We start from the raw sequence: 16,298 nt of genomic DNA on the forward strand, positions 1-16,298 counted from the left end.
CACTCCTTCGAACCTTACCAACTACCTCTTCCCTTCAACTGCTTCCTGACCTTACGTGGTGCCTCCTCACGTTTCTAGATACTGTCCTACCTTGTATGGCCACAGTATCTTTATTAGCAATGTGGTCTGGATTTATTTGCATTAAATGGGGATTAGTAACTGATGCTGTTGTGTTCCCTCCTCCTTTTTGCCTTTCTCCCTCCTAAATCCTGTCTTTTCACAACACAAGCTGGTTGGGGGCAGTGCTGAGTCAGGGAAAATATTGAAGGGGTTCCTGTCCGGAGGCTAAATGTATGTGGGGTGTTGGGGGGCCTTAGTCTATCACTGTGAGTTGAAGGTATACAGGAATGGGGTCCAGAGTCCAGCACTGACCCCTGCAGCTTCTGTCTTACTCCCAGTGACCTTGTATTGGCAATGCTGATGAAACAATGATAGTGTCCTGTAATCCTCTCCCACCCTCCCACTCCCTATCATCGCTTGCCCCTTCCTCACCTTGACCGTGTGATCAGAAGGTAATAGCCCAACTAATCGCGTGTTCCCGGCTCATCCCACAGCTGTGCACCCCAGTGCATTGTGGGTGGTAATCAAGAGGTAGGATTCATTATTACGAGAGTGCTTAAAACAAAATAAAATTACTCTGTCTCCCAAAACAGTTAGTCATTAAAAGGTAACTTACCCCAAATTAGTAATCAAATGCATAATAGGTGCACTTTCTCATTAATCCCCCACAATGCACTGTGCCTCCTGTCTGGGGGGGGCTGGAGTGTGCTTGGACTGTTTTGCTGGGACCTCCCAGTTTGACTGTATAAACCCCAAATGGTCCAGTTCCAGACTTTTCCACATGAAGCAGAGCATGCTTGTCCTTATGGCTTCTACCAAGATCTAATGGGATCTGTTTGTTCTTGACCGAAAATAGTTTTTTCAATCTCTGGGAAAGACACATTAGCACACACTTTACATCTTTTTTAAGAACAACTTTATTAGTACATACACCACAGATACAAAGTATCATGATATCTACATTTTGTCAGTATATACATTGTTTACGTTTTTGTTTATAAAGTGAACACATTCCAAGGACACTCCAGGAAGGAAGACTGCAAACATGCATGTGACAAACAAGCATGTTTTACTACATTTAAAAACAAAACAAAAAAAAAAACCCTGTGAAGTAGCTCCACTTAACCTTTTTGTCTTTCATGTTATACAGAAAATGGTGAGACAATTTATGGTTCTCTGAATATGTGCCTGTGCAGTGGTTTACCTATATAGGAATGGCAGCCACTTGCATAAGTAAAGTACAGCTGTGCACAGCTTTCATTCCCTTGACAAAAACAAATAGGAGTCAGAATTGCTTGCATAGTGCAGCCATAAGCAGCTTCCATTGACTTGGTACAAATGAATGGATATTTATCTTGCACCCAAAGGACAGTCCTGTGGTGCCTCCATTCACTTGGTTGGAATCCACACGCAACTGTTCTGTGTAAATGCCATTGGAGCCATTTCATTGCCATTAGGAGGAAGCGTGTTCATGTTCGACATGATACGAGCAAGTGCTCAAAAACAAGAGGATTAGGGTTTGGTGAGCTGTCCCAACCAATTAATACTTAGAGCAGTGGTAACAGATCAGAGACTCATGTCTATATGCATTGTAACTCTATCCGCATTCAATGTTAATTAGTCTTAGTTAGTTCATCATACATATAATTAATTCAAAGTGACAACCAAAGCTTACTTCAGCTCCTACATGTTACTACGTAATCCTTTTATGGAATGGAGAATTTTCATTGATAAAAAGTATGGTGAACGGTCATTAAATGTGTCTTTAGGTATGGACTGATATTAGTGTGATGTCTGATGGTGAAAAGAATGTTTCTGGTGTCAAAGCCATTTTCATAATGATTTCTTACCCACATCTACAAACCTTTAATGGAAAAATAGTACAGGTATGAAATGTACAAAATATTTAGCTAGATTAGCTTCTGGGATTATGGGTAGGTGCACATGTGTATGGGAAGCACTTATACATTATGATTGGGCTATTGAAGCAAATGTAGCCATTTAGAAAAGAGTAAAATAGACAGGCAGGTTATCCTTTAATAATATGGAATATGAGACCACTTTGTTCTAGGTGATTGGACATTATTAAGAGCAATTCATGTCCAAATCTCCAAGAATGGAGCAACTTATAGAAACTTTCCATTGGAATCCATAATGACAATTTGCCCCAGAATTGATCATACAAGATTGATACAAAACACCACACTGGTTTATTCAGAATGTTGATATGCTTACAAAAATTGCAGATTAACACGTATTTAGATTTTTTAATACACATGTATCTGACTATATATAAACAGGCACTGATTAGATATAAACATGGACAAGAAAATATCAATCTAACAATTTCACTACATTTTTATACAAATATATGAAACAGAGTTCAATTGCTTGTATTCCTTGATACATCCCAAAACCTTATTTACAGTTTATCCAAGCATGGAGTCTGCTGTATCGAATATATAGCACCCATGACTTTAATATCCTAAACAATGTTCCTGCCACACACTGACTAGTTTAGGCTCAGTTTTTACATAAATTACATATTTACACCAAATACCTTTATATTACCATATTAATCTTATATCTAATCAACCCAGAGAAAATCAATCAATTCTACTCAAACAATGAAGGAGTTATATTGTGTGATATTCACACCAATAAATTACTCTCCTTCTCGGCCACATGTCTAACACTCCCTCAAATGTTGCATACAAAGTCCTAACTATCTATGTTAGTATTATTTTGTTTTTTTAATTTGACAGACACCCAAATTCACAGATATTTTTTATGTCAAGGCTCTCAAAGACATGGCATTTGCTTGATGATCTATTTTTGAATTGGATAATTAGTCAAGACTCAATACATTAATTATACTCAAATATACACTACTGGTCAAAAGTGTTAGGACACCTTCATTTTTTCAGTTTTGAATAAATTTAGGCAGTTCAAGTCCATTGCTAGGCAGAACTATAACAAAAACAAGTGATAAACGTTCAGAGGTTCAACAAACAAGTTTCAGTTACTAAAAACTGATCAGATCACTCTGTTTCAGAGTTATAAATAAGGTCCTTTTCATGGATCCCGTAATGGGTTGGCAGTTTATAGCTGTTCCGCAGCAATGGAAGTAAATTAGCCCCTGAACGTTGATCATAGCAATTCCTGTAGGTATCCTAAAGTTTGTTGTGTGCTTGCAAACCCTCCGTCAGTATAACGGTATCTGCAAAATATGAATAGTCAAAAATGTTAATTACATTTTGTTAAACATAAGGATTCCATGATTTATTTTTTTATCTCCTGTTTATTTGTTCTAATCTTTAACAGTATATTGAAACATAAAACTTCAAATATTTCAGTACAATCTGAAAAACTGAGGTCTTTTAAAACTTTTTATTGGTAGTCTATACCAAAATAAACTGTGCCAAACATTATACTATTTTGGGTAGTGGACTGGGTACAAAAAACATGAAGTGCTTTTTTTATCCAGAGGAACCCAATGAAATTAGCACAATGAGCACATTTTGTGAATTAAGAAAGAGTCCAAGAACCACTGACCTACACCTGATCTGTAACAAGACCACTTGTTTTCCAGTAACTCATGCACGTGTACTGAGGCCTCTTGTAAGAATCGTAAGACATACTTTACTTTAAAGTTCTATACAGTTACATAAATACTTTCCTGTGCCCTATGCAGATTATGATTCTTCTCCCCCCACCCCCTCCCCTGTGTTGACATAAGGAAGATTTATCAAAGTGTTGTGTTCTGAAAAGTGATGCAAAGTGGAGTGATCACCAATGGAATGTGTGTGCTGAGTCTGTTGGTTTCCATGGTGAATTCACTACATTTAGAACGTTGTGCCACTTTTCAGAGCAAGACTTTGATATATACCCCCCTATAGTATATCTATTCTCCATTAGGGTATATTATAGTTGTAATCATATAGGGACTTTTACATATTATTGGTAGAGCAAAACTCAACCATAAGGCATATATGAGTCGCTTTTCATTTCTGCTACAGCATACACTATACAGAGAATCTGTTACCTTTATCCTGCAAAAACAGTAGCCATCCTCTACAGTTACCTGTAGCTTAACACCCAGTCACATGACATAATCACACAATCACAAGCCGTATTGTCCCAAATACTATAATCATGGACTCCCAGTACACCTACCCCACACAGTGGTGCTCCCACCATATAATTCGCTCAAACAAAAGGTTAAAGCCCCTTCTGCGACCTTCCCACAAGACAATCACCTTTACTTGCTGAATAGCATTTTTTCTCTGTTACAGATTTTGAGTCTTTGATGCCAAACCACTTTGAGTCTGATGGTCGGGTTTTCCTTGCCCCAAGGTATTGTGAACTTGCTAAACAAGATCAGGGTCAATCCTTTAGTCCACATTCTATGATATTCTTGCCTCATCTCCTTCAATTTCTCACTTGGGTCAATTTTTCAGTGATACTTTTAACTGTAGCTTTACTTTTCTAAAATTCCACAATCACTCACTGTTTTTTGCTTGTGTCCATCATCTCTATGACCTGTCACTCAGGTTTTATATCTCCCCATGTATCTTTAACCCCCAGATTCCATGACCACTTATTGAAACTTATCTGGTACCTTTGTTGTTTCACAGAAAGTATTGTCGAGACTTGGAACAGTCTGAGAACAATACAGAATTTTTGCTGAATTTTATCTCTCTTATGGAGAAAGTGACGCCGGACTCTAAGCAGTGTGAGTTTTGGTGTCCTGAGAAGGGGGAGAGGGTATGGGTGATTATGAATGTAAGTGAATAGCAGTATCTTATGTGGATGTTGATCTGTGTTCTTTCTTTTGGCAGGTGACAGTTTTCTTCTGCACAACCTGATCTTGGACACAGGAATCACACGAGATCTGGCAGAGAGAGTGTGGAAGGACAAAGATTTACTCACGTGAGGGGATGCAGGAGATTAGAGAGCACCTGTCACGGGATATGAAAAATAAATGTCTCTCTGTGGGAAATAAGTCTTATACAAAATGCTATAATAATCCGGTTACAAAACAAGTCTTAAGAGACTTCCACAATATGCAATACAAAACAAAGTGACCAGACAGATCTCAATGTCGACCCAGTGAAAGATTCAATACATTGTAAATAAGAAACACCAAGCATAGTTTCTGATAGACAAACACGACAAGGAAGATGTTTCTCCAGATTGTTTATTCATCTTTTTATTCCAATTTTCCTAAATGAAATAAGACAGATTTTTTCCCTTCCATGTTTTCTCTTTCTGAATTCTGTTTCTTTTTTTCTCATTCAGTCTCAGCTATGCCTTTAGATGGCACTCTTCCTAAATATCTTAAATAAGACCTCTTTCATTGCATATTTTTAGATACGGACTCCTTGCTGTTTTTGCTGCTACCGATGGCGGAATAACCAGAGTTTTCCCCAACAAGTAGGTTGCATGATTTTTTTCAGCAATATCTCTATTAGCTTTGGGAAATATTCCTTTCTACGCTTGCTCACCATTCATTCTGGTTCTCAAATTTGCAGCAAAACTAATATTTGTAACGGAATCAGTGACGCTAAATCTCACAGGTTCCCTGTCCGATATTTGGATGTTTAATGGTAGCGTTTCTGGTAGAAGCACGGCATGAGCACTTACCTTGCAACATCACAGGATTAGTACATGAAACGAGCTATGGCACATGCACATGTGTATATGGGCATTTTGAATGTTATTTGCACACATTCCTTATATAGGGGCTCTTATAAACTTGTGGAAGGAAATGGGTTGGCACATATTACCACCTCTTTCTGCTGCTGTGGGTATACATACTAAATCAGCCACAACGCTGAAGACTGTAGCAGATCAGCTTGTTTCACAAACCACAATGCCTACGACCCTGGTGCAGCAGCTAAGATGTTAAATGAAATGTTATTTTTTTCCTTACTGATTGTGAGTAAAGCATGTTTATCGTTTAAAATAAAACCCCTTATCTTTTCTAATTGTATAGCAGTTTCCCCCTGATTTCTATCTCTTTATAGAAGGTACATTTATCTCCTCTAATATAATCTAACCCTCCGTGTGTTGGAAACCCATGCAAGGGGTTGACGTTAATAAATTAAGCGGAATGTGATTATCTTGTTGATCTGACACCCATACTCAGTCATACCTATTGATGGCTCACCTTTTTGCTATAGATTTTTGTGAACTAGGATTTTCATGATTCTCAGATGCTCTGAAAAGCTTTCTAAGCATCATGGAAAATGTAGTTTGCAATGGTGTCAATCTTTGCCTTTGCATTGCTGTATCCATATTTCTCTGTATTTACATTCAACGTGTTCTCCTGTGGCTATTTAGAGCTGCTGATGATTGGACGGAAGACATGGAGCCACACAACGCCACATACTATCGCCGCAGTCTAGACAATAAGGGTTACATCTTCCGAGCACCTTACAGGGAATGTAAGTCACAATGAAAACAAACAAAAAAAAATGGAAAGGGGCACTGTAGCCTGGCATTTTTGTTTTCGTTTATATAGATTCAAATAAGTTTACAAATAAATATTAATCAATGCATATTTAAATTTTCCTGTGCTTCTTTAGGGAGCTAATAGTAGAACAACTCTTATGAGCTTGCCAAATACAATCATTCATATTTTTCCATAAAAAAGGGCAAACACAAAAGTGCCACAAGTGCCTGTAATAAATTACAATTACAGGTTATTCACTATTCAAGTAAGAATTCAAAGTTAATTAAAAATGTAAGGCAAAAGTAGCTGTGCTGGAAGCATTGCTGACGTTCCAGATTGGCTTTTTTTGGGCTTAAATGGACCCTGTTGTCACGAGAAAAGCTACAGCTTATTATAATTATTCTGGAGTCTGCTGCCTGTCCCTGACGGTTTTTCAATGTAAACGCTGCCTTTTCAGAGAAAGGGCAGTGCTTACATTGCTGGCTAGTTACATTTCTAGTGGCAGTGACACAGACAGCCACTAGAGGTGCTTCCTGTGTTAGTGCTGCACAGTTTGCAGCACCTATGTTCAACATGTCCTTGCTCTGCATGGAGGTGCTGAAAAATCCCCATAGAGATGCATGGATTTAATGCATCTCTGTGAGGAGATGCTGATTAACACAGCGCTGTGTTTTGCCGTAAATGCGCAGTAGCCTCCCAGTGCTTTCCTACCTAAAACCTTTGGGTTGGCTGAGATTATCAAAATTCATGATCTCTGGTGCAGTGTGGGAAAAGTAAAATCAACATTCAGAGCGATCTAAGGGGAGCCGGAGACCGAAAGAGCCACACAGACACTATAGTGTCAGCAATACATGTTTTTGATTCCTGACACTATAGTGTTCCTTTAAATTTGAAATCCGCTTTGAATTGTCACTTTAGAGAATTACCCTGTAATATAGCCGCGGTAATTTGTGCAGTTCACTTTAGTTATAATTAACAATCCAGTGAGACAGGGCAGAGTTTTTAAAATATATATATATACAGATAATTTTACTGTTATACATGTGTTCTTTCTTTTTTTTTTTTTTTTAAAGATTATTATGATCTGGATTTTGTCAATTAGTTTTTTTTCTTTTTTAAGTGTTGCTGAGGAATGGGGTACAAACATAATCCCATTTAGTTGATTAAACTAAACACTCTATATTCTTTTCGAATCACAGCTGGGTATCATCCTTCAGAGCTCGAGAACAATACTGTCGGTATCCTGGTCAGCACTGCTGTAGAACTTGAGATTGACGGCAAGAGGCTTAAACCAGCAGGTGATGCACAATTTGGAACAGAGCTGTCAGAATGCAACTAGTATAAAGTTTTATGAGTTAGTTATAGGAGGTTTTCCCACACGTGTCACATCATTTAGCCTGCTTAAATATTACGATAGACAGAATAAGTTGTATGCGACGAGTTGCTTAGTCATTTAGATACAACTCAATCAGTTATTAACCAAGGTATTCATCCTGCTGGATGAGGTCATCGTCATTAAAAAATAAAAGCATCATAATACATCTGCTTGAACTTACTAGAACCTGTAATTAGCAAATCAGATGATGAATTCCTAATAAATCAGCTGGAAATAAAAGCAACGGTTGAAATCACAGCTGAAACCTAAATTGAGATCAGCGGTGCTTTGTCCATCTGCCAATCTGTATCTGTTAAATTCTGACTTGTGGTTGTTGTTGTTGAAGTTTTGGCTGGACTTTTGGGAGCTCATAGCAAATTCTGTGCAAGCATATCCTGGTCAATATTAGAACACTATAAGCTCTATCAAGAGGTGGAATATAGACAGCGAAGAGGCAAAAAGTAAGTTGGGAATATAACAAGACAACTAGCCACACCAAACTTGGAAAAGCAAAGTATTTCATTTCTTTCTCTAATTGACGGTCCCTCTTTCTTAAATTATTTTTAAATTACCCTTCCGTGCTATATTTGCTTCTTATGTCACAATCTCACACATCATACTCACATTCCTGGCTATAGAAATGTCTCTTATCAGAACTTTTGTTTTCTCTCTAGTTGTTGGGGTGAAGTTAGACCTTGAGTCTTGGGTGGAGAAGTTCAAAGTCCTGGCCAGTAACCAGTCAATGACAAACCCACAGGGACCACGCAGGGTCAGTACACGATTCTACTTTATTGGTTGTTTGAACAATGAAATAGAACAGCATGTGTGAGAAACTCCCAACATATAATTTTCTGAACCATTAGAACCTTCAGACCTTAGCTTCCCCAGTGTTCTCTGTCTATCATTTCCTAATATGCCATCAGACTTCTTACAAATATCCATTGAGTTCCCATTTGGCTATTTTCATTTTTATTGTTGTTTTGTCACACCTACTGTGTGTAGCAGAATGGTATTTTTATTTCTATGCTAATATTTGATCCTGTCTGAAATATTGAAAAAGATTGAAAGATAAGGCATACCATATAATCACTAAAATATGCGTTCCCTGCAACATTTCTTTAAATATATACAAGATAGGATATTTTGGGATCTTGCTAATGTGCCTAAAATAAAGGACAAAAGAACATAGTGCAATATTGTCTGGAACCAGTGAATAAACCAGAATATTCCATTACACTCACAAATTCCAAGAAATAAAAGCGTGTTAGATGTGCCGGAGGTGATGCATCTAACACGCTTTTATTTCTTGGAATTTGTGAGTGTAATGGAATATTCTGTTTTATTCACTGGTTCCAGACAATATTGCACTATGTTCTTTTGTCCTTTATTGTAGGCACATTGGCAAGATCCCAAAATATCCTATCTTGTATATATCTGTTTTATGTGGTTGCCAACTGGGAGGCAACCGTGGGATGCTGTGTACCTATAAGTTAAGTTGTTAGAAATATTTAGTTTTTGCACTGATCACTTTTACACTGGTGGTTTGCAATTTCATTATTTAAAACATTTCTTTAAAAGCTGAACAAAGAATGAAAGATTAAAGGAGCAATACATATATCATAATCATTACAGCTCAATGTAATCCAGGGCTAGCTCACTGGTTCAGAATGTCAATTTGTTGCTCTCAGACAATTATCTCAGCCCTGCAGTCCCGGCTTAGCTCTGTGCTAAAAAAAAACCTCTGGCTAGAAAAGAGGCAGTGAGCAGTGCCTGGTGGAAGTCAAATCTTCCTAAAAACAAAAGGGAGGCATTAGGCACGCCTGGCCCCATAACCACTACAGTGTGCTGTAATTGTTATGGTTCTTGGGGTGGGCCTTTAAAATTGTGCAGAATTACATAATTTTATTTTAAAGTATCCCTGAACATCAGTCTCTACACAATGTTTGTTTTATCCTATGTTTGTGTGCTAAGTCGGCATCCATGCTAAATAAATGCAATGCTTTAATATAAATAAATAACTTAAAATTATAGTACAGTAGTAAAGTGGGATTTTAGGAACACCATTATCCTTCAGTAAATGTGTCATAGATGTACCTTTAAACATCTATTTGATCTGTTCCTAACTTATAATGACATTGTTGCCCCCTGCAGTGCAGCCCCACTGCTAGCTGTGAAATGGACTGCGATGTTAACAACGAGGTAAGCAACAAGCATCTCACATGACTTGAACATTGGTTCATACCTTTATACAAATGGGAGGTGACTGTGTTCTTGTCCGTGTTAATGGTACTCTGTGTCTAGAACTCTATGTAAATCTTAGCACATATCCATCCTTCTTTTTGCCTCATTATCTTTCCATCCTGATAGCTTCAAACCTCGTTCAAGTTTCCTTCAGTCTCCTTCAGAAAATAACATGTCTATCAATCTCTTCATACCATATTAGTATACCATAAAACCTCTCTCCAACTAACCACAGCATCTAAACACCAATCCATACTAAACATAATGCCTACACTAACCTCACCATGACATCTAGTCACCAATCCGTACTAAACATAATGCCTCCACTACCCTCACCATGACATCTAGTCACCAATCCATACTAAACATAATGCCTCCACTACCCTCACCATGACATCTAGTCACCAATCCATACTAAGACATAATGCCTCCACTACCCTCACCATGACATCTAGTCACCAATCCATACTAAACATAATGCCTCCACTACCCTCACCATGACATCTAGTCACCAATCCATACTAAACATAATGCCTCCACTACCCTCACCATGACATCTAGTCACCAATCCATACTAAACATAATGCCTCCACTACCCTCACCATGACATCTAGTCACCAATCCGTACTAAACATAATGCCTCCACTACCCTCACCATGACATCTAGTCACCAATCCATACTAAACATAATGCCTCCACTACCCCCACCATGACATCTAGTCACCAATCCATACTAAACATAATGCCTCCACTACCCTCACCATGACATCTAGTCACCAGTCCATACTAAACATAATGCTTCCACTACCCTCACCATGACATCTAGTCACCAGTCCATACTAAACATAATGCCTCCACTACCCTCACCATGACATCTAGTCACCAATCCATACTAAACATAATGCCTCCACTACCCTCACCATGACATCTAGTCACCAATCCATACTAAACATAATGCCTCCACTACCCTCACCATGACATCTAGTCACCAATCCATACTAAACATAATGCCTCCACTACCCTCACCATGACATCTAGTCACCAACCCATACTAAACATAATGCCTCCACTACCCTCACCATGACATCTAGTCACCAATCCATACTAAACATAATGCCTCCACTACCCTCACCATGACATCTAGTCACCAGTCCATACTAAACATAATGCCTCCACTACCCTCACCATGACATCTAGTCACCAATCCATACTAAACATAATGCCTCCACTACCCTCACCATGACATCTAGTCACCAATCCATACTAAACATAATGCCTCCACTACCCTCACCATGACATCTAGTCACCAATCCATACTAAGACATAATGCCTCCACTACCCTCACCATGACATCTAGTCACCAATCCATACTAAACATAATTCCTCCACTACCCTCACCATGACATCTAGTCACCAGTCCATACTAAACATAATGCCTCCACTACCCTCACCATGACATCTAGTCACCAATCCATACTAAGACATAATGCCTCCACTACCCTCACCATGACATCTAGTCACCAACCCATACTAAACATAATGCCTCCACTACCCTCACCATGACATCTAGTCACCAATCCATACTAAACATAATGCCTCCACTACCCTCGCCATGACATCTAGTCACCAGTCCATACTAAACATAATGCCTCCACTACCCTCACCATGACATCTAGTCACCAATCCATACTAAACATAATGCCTCCACTACCCTCACCATGACATCTAGTCACCAGTCCATACTAAACATAATGCCTCCACTACCCTCACCATGACATCTAGTCACCAATCCATACTAAGACATAATGCCTCCACTACCCTCACCATGACATCTAGTCACCAATCCATACTAAACATAATGCCTCCACTACCCTCACCATGACATCTAGTCACCAATCCATACTAAGACATAATGCCTCCACTACCCTCACCATGACATCTAGTCACCAATCCATACTAAACATAATGCCTCGACTACCCTCACCATGACATCTAGTCACCAACCCATACTAAACATAATGCCTCCACTACCCTCACCATGACATCTAGTCACCAATCCATACTAAACATAATGCCTCCACTACCCTCACCATGACATCTAGTCACCAATCCATACTAAACATAATGCCTCCACTACCCTCACCATGACATCTAGTCACCAGTCCATACTAAACATAATGCCTCCACTACCCTCACCATGACATCTAGTCACCAATCCATACTAAACCTAATGCCTCCACTACCCTCACCATGACATCTAGTCACCAGTCCATACTAAACATAATGCCTCCACTACCCTCACCATGACATCTAGTCACCAATCCATACTAAGACATAATGCCTCCACTACCCTCACCATGACATCTAGTCACCAATCCATACTAAACATAATGCCTCGACTATCCTCACCATGACATCTAGTCACCAGTCCATACTAAGACATAATGCCTCCACTACCCTCACCATGACATCTAGTCACCAGTCCATACTAAACATAATGCCTCCACTACCCTCACCATGACATCTAGTCACCAATCCATACGAAGACATAATGCCTCCACTACCCTCACCATGACATCTAGTCACCAATCCATACTAAACATAATGCCTCCACTACCCTCACCATGACATCTAGTCACCAATCCATACTAAGACATAATGCCTCCACTACCCTCACCATGACATCTAGTCACCAATCCATACTAAACATAATGCCTCCACTACCCTCACCATGACATCTAGTCACCAATCCGTACTAAACATAATGCCTCCACTACTCTCATCATGACATCTAGTCACCAATCCATACTAAACATAATGCCTCCACTACCCTCACCATGACATCTGGTCACCAATCCATACTAAACATAATGCCTCCACTACCCTCACCATGACATCTAGTCACCAATCCATACTAAGACATAATGCCTCCACTACCCTCACCATGACATCTAGTCACCAATCCATACTAAACATAATGCCTCCACTACCCTCACCATGACATCTAGTCACCAATCCATACTAAGACATAATGCCTCCACTACCCTCACCATGACATCTAGTCACCAATCCATACTAAGACATAATGCCTCCACTACCCTCACCATGACATCTAGTCACCAATCCATACTAAACATAATGCCTCCACTACCCTCACCATGACATCTGGTTACCAATCCATACTAAACATAATGCCTCCACTACCCTCACCATGACATCTAGTCACCAATCCATACTAAGACATAATGCCTCCACTACCCTCACCATGACATCTAGTCACCAGTCCATACTAAACATAATGCCTCCACTACCCTCACCATGACATCTGGTCACCAATCCATACTAAACATAATGCCTCCACTACCCTCACCATGACATCTAGTCACCAATCCATACTAAGACATAATGCCTCCACTACCCTCACCATGACATCTGGTCACCAATCCATACTAAACATAATGCCTCCACTACCCTCACCATGACATCTAGTCACCATTCCATACTAAACATAATGCCTCCACCACCCTCACCATGACATCTGGTCACCAATCCATACTAAACATAATGCCTCCACTACCCTCACCATGACATCTAGTCACCAATCCATACTAAGACATAATGCCTCCACTACCCTCACCATGACATCTAGTCACCAGTCCATACTAAACATAATGCCTCCACTACCCTCACCATGACATCTGGTCACCAATCCATACTAAACCTAATGCCTCCACTACCCTCACCATGACATCTGGTCACCAATCCATACTAAACATAATGCCTCCACTACCCTCACCATGACATCTAGTCACCAATCCATACTAAACATAATGCCTCCACTACCCTCACCATGACATCTGGTCACCAATCCATACTAAACATAATGCCTCCACTACCCTCACCATGACATCTTGTCACCAATCCATACTAAACATAATGCCTCCACTACCCTCACCATGACATCTGGTCACCAATCCATACTAAACATAATGCCTCCACTACCCTCACCATGACATCTAGTCACCAATCCATACTAAGACATAATGCCTCCACTACCCTCACCATGACATCTAGTCACCAGTCCATACTAAACATAATGCCTCCACTACCCTCACCATGACATCTGGTCACCAATCCATACTAAACATAATGCCTCCACTACCCTCACCATGACATCTAGTCACCAATCCATACTAAGACATAATGCCTCCACTACCCTCACCATGACATCTAGTCACCAATCCATACTAAACATAATGCCTCCACTACCCTCACCATGACATCTAGTCACCAGTCCATACTAAACATAATGCCTCCACCACCCTCACCATGACATCTGGTCACCAATCCATACTAAACATAATGCCTCCACTACCCTCACCATGACATCTAGTCACCAATCCATACTAAGACATAATGCCTCCACTACCCTCACCATGACATCTAGTCACCAGTCCATACTAAACATAATGCCTCCACTACCCTCACCATGACATCTGGTCACCAATCCATACTAAACCTAATGCCTCCACTACCCTCACCATGACATCTGGTCACCAATCCATACTAAACATAATGCCTCCACTACCCTCACCATGACATCTAGTCACCAATCCATACTAAGACATAATGCCTCCACTACCCTCACCATGACATCTAGTCACCAGTCCATACTAAACATAATGCCTCCACTACCCTCACCATGACATCTGGTCACCAATCCATACTAAACATAATGCCTCCACTACCCTCACCATGACATCTAGTCACCAATCCATACTAAGACATAATGCCTCCACTACCCTCACCATGACATCTAGTCACCAATCCATACTAAACATAATGCCTCCACTACCCTCACCATGACATCTAGTCACCAGTCCATACTAAACATAATGCCTCCACCACCCTCACCATGACATCTGGTCACCAATCCATACTAAACATAATGCCTCCACTACCCTCACCATGACATCTAGTCACCAATCCATACTAAGACATAATGCCTCCACTACCCTCACCATGACATCTAGTCACCAGTCCATACTAAACATAATGCCTCCACTACCCTCACCATGACATCTGGTCACCAATCCATACTAAACCTAATGCCTCCACTACCCTCACCATGACATCTAGTCACCAATCCATACTAAACATAATGCCTCCACTACCCTCACCATGACATCTGGTCACCAATCCATACTAAACATAATGCCTCCACTACCCTCACCATGACATCTTGTCACCAATCCATACTAAACATAATGCCTCCACTACCCTCACCATGACATCTGGTCACCAATCCATACTAAACATAATGCCTCCACTACCCTCACCATGACATCTAGTCACCAATCCATACTAAACATAATGCCTCCACTACCCTCACCATGACATCTGGTCACCAATCCATACTAAACATAATGCCTCCACTACCCTCACCATGACATCTAGTCACCAATCCATACTAAGACATAATGCCCCTAGAACCCCCACCAAGTCAGCTAATCATAATGCAGTACTATCTCTCTGCCACATGACATATAATTTTCACTTGCTGTTTTCCGCATTCTATAATATAATCAATAATTTACTTTATGTTTATGGATTGATACACTTTTCTGCAACTGTATATCTTTGTGTTGACATCTGTGTAGATAACATGAAGCCCTGTCTTGGGATAACTGCGGATCATATTTTATTCATATCAATATATATGTATATTTGTCCCTCAGGACCTATTATGTGTGCTGATCGATGATGGAGGATTCCTTGTCATGTCTAACCAGCAAGATCACTGGAGTCAGGTTATATAATATAAGCAGATATTTTGCTTTAAGCCCGTATTCTCAGACTGTGTACCAGCATTGTCCAGGTGCCTAATATTTTACTGTGACATATTGTTCCAATATTATAGTATAAAATCACATCCTGAGATACAAGTAACAAAACATTTAAACAGCAAAAAACAAAAAAAATTACAAAGGAGTTGTTGTGTGTATGTGCAAGAATCTAAAAAAAAAATCCCACATATCACTTTTATCCTAAGCATCACATATGGTAAACCCCTCCAATAGGTTTTAGATGTAATTTTGTATTAACATCATGTGTTAGTCCTTGGGTAAATTTTAGTAACAATGCTCTTTTTTGCAACTGGAGAGA

At 39.7% G+C, this 16,298-nt stretch overlaps 1 protein-coding gene across 4 annotated transcripts in view; it reads left to right on the forward strand.

Annotated features, from left to right (window-relative positions):
• The window catches only part of CACNA2D2 (calcium voltage-gated channel auxiliary subunit alpha2delta 2), a 310,100-nt gene that overhangs the window by 280,285 nt on the left and 13,517 nt on the right, over positions 1 to 16,298 (forward strand). For all 4 annotated transcript variants that reach the window (XM_063426623.1, XM_063426624.1, XM_063426625.1 and 1 more), the window contains 9 exons: positions 4,356 to 4,416; positions 4,698 to 4,795; positions 4,902 to 4,992; positions 5,434 to 5,496; positions 6,406 to 6,509; positions 7,717 to 7,815; positions 8,567 to 8,661; positions 10,044 to 10,091; positions 15,872 to 15,943. In XM_063426623.1, coding sequence (XP_063282693.1) covers positions 4,356 to 4,416; positions 4,698 to 4,795; positions 4,902 to 4,992; positions 5,434 to 5,496; positions 6,406 to 6,509; positions 7,717 to 7,815; positions 8,567 to 8,661; positions 10,044 to 10,091; positions 15,872 to 15,943 — 731 coding nt within the window. The remainder of the gene's footprint in view (positions 1 to 4,355; positions 4,417 to 4,697; positions 4,796 to 4,901; positions 4,993 to 5,433; positions 5,497 to 6,405; positions 6,510 to 7,716; positions 7,816 to 8,566; positions 8,662 to 10,043; positions 10,092 to 15,871; positions 15,944 to 16,298) is intronic.

Source organism: Pelobates fuscus, chromosome 7 (assembly GCF_036172605.1).
Source record: "Pelobates fuscus isolate aPelFus1 chromosome 7, aPelFus1.pri, whole genome shotgun sequence".
NCBI lineage: Eukaryota > Metazoa > Chordata > Amphibia > Anura > Pelobatidae > Pelobates > Pelobates fuscus.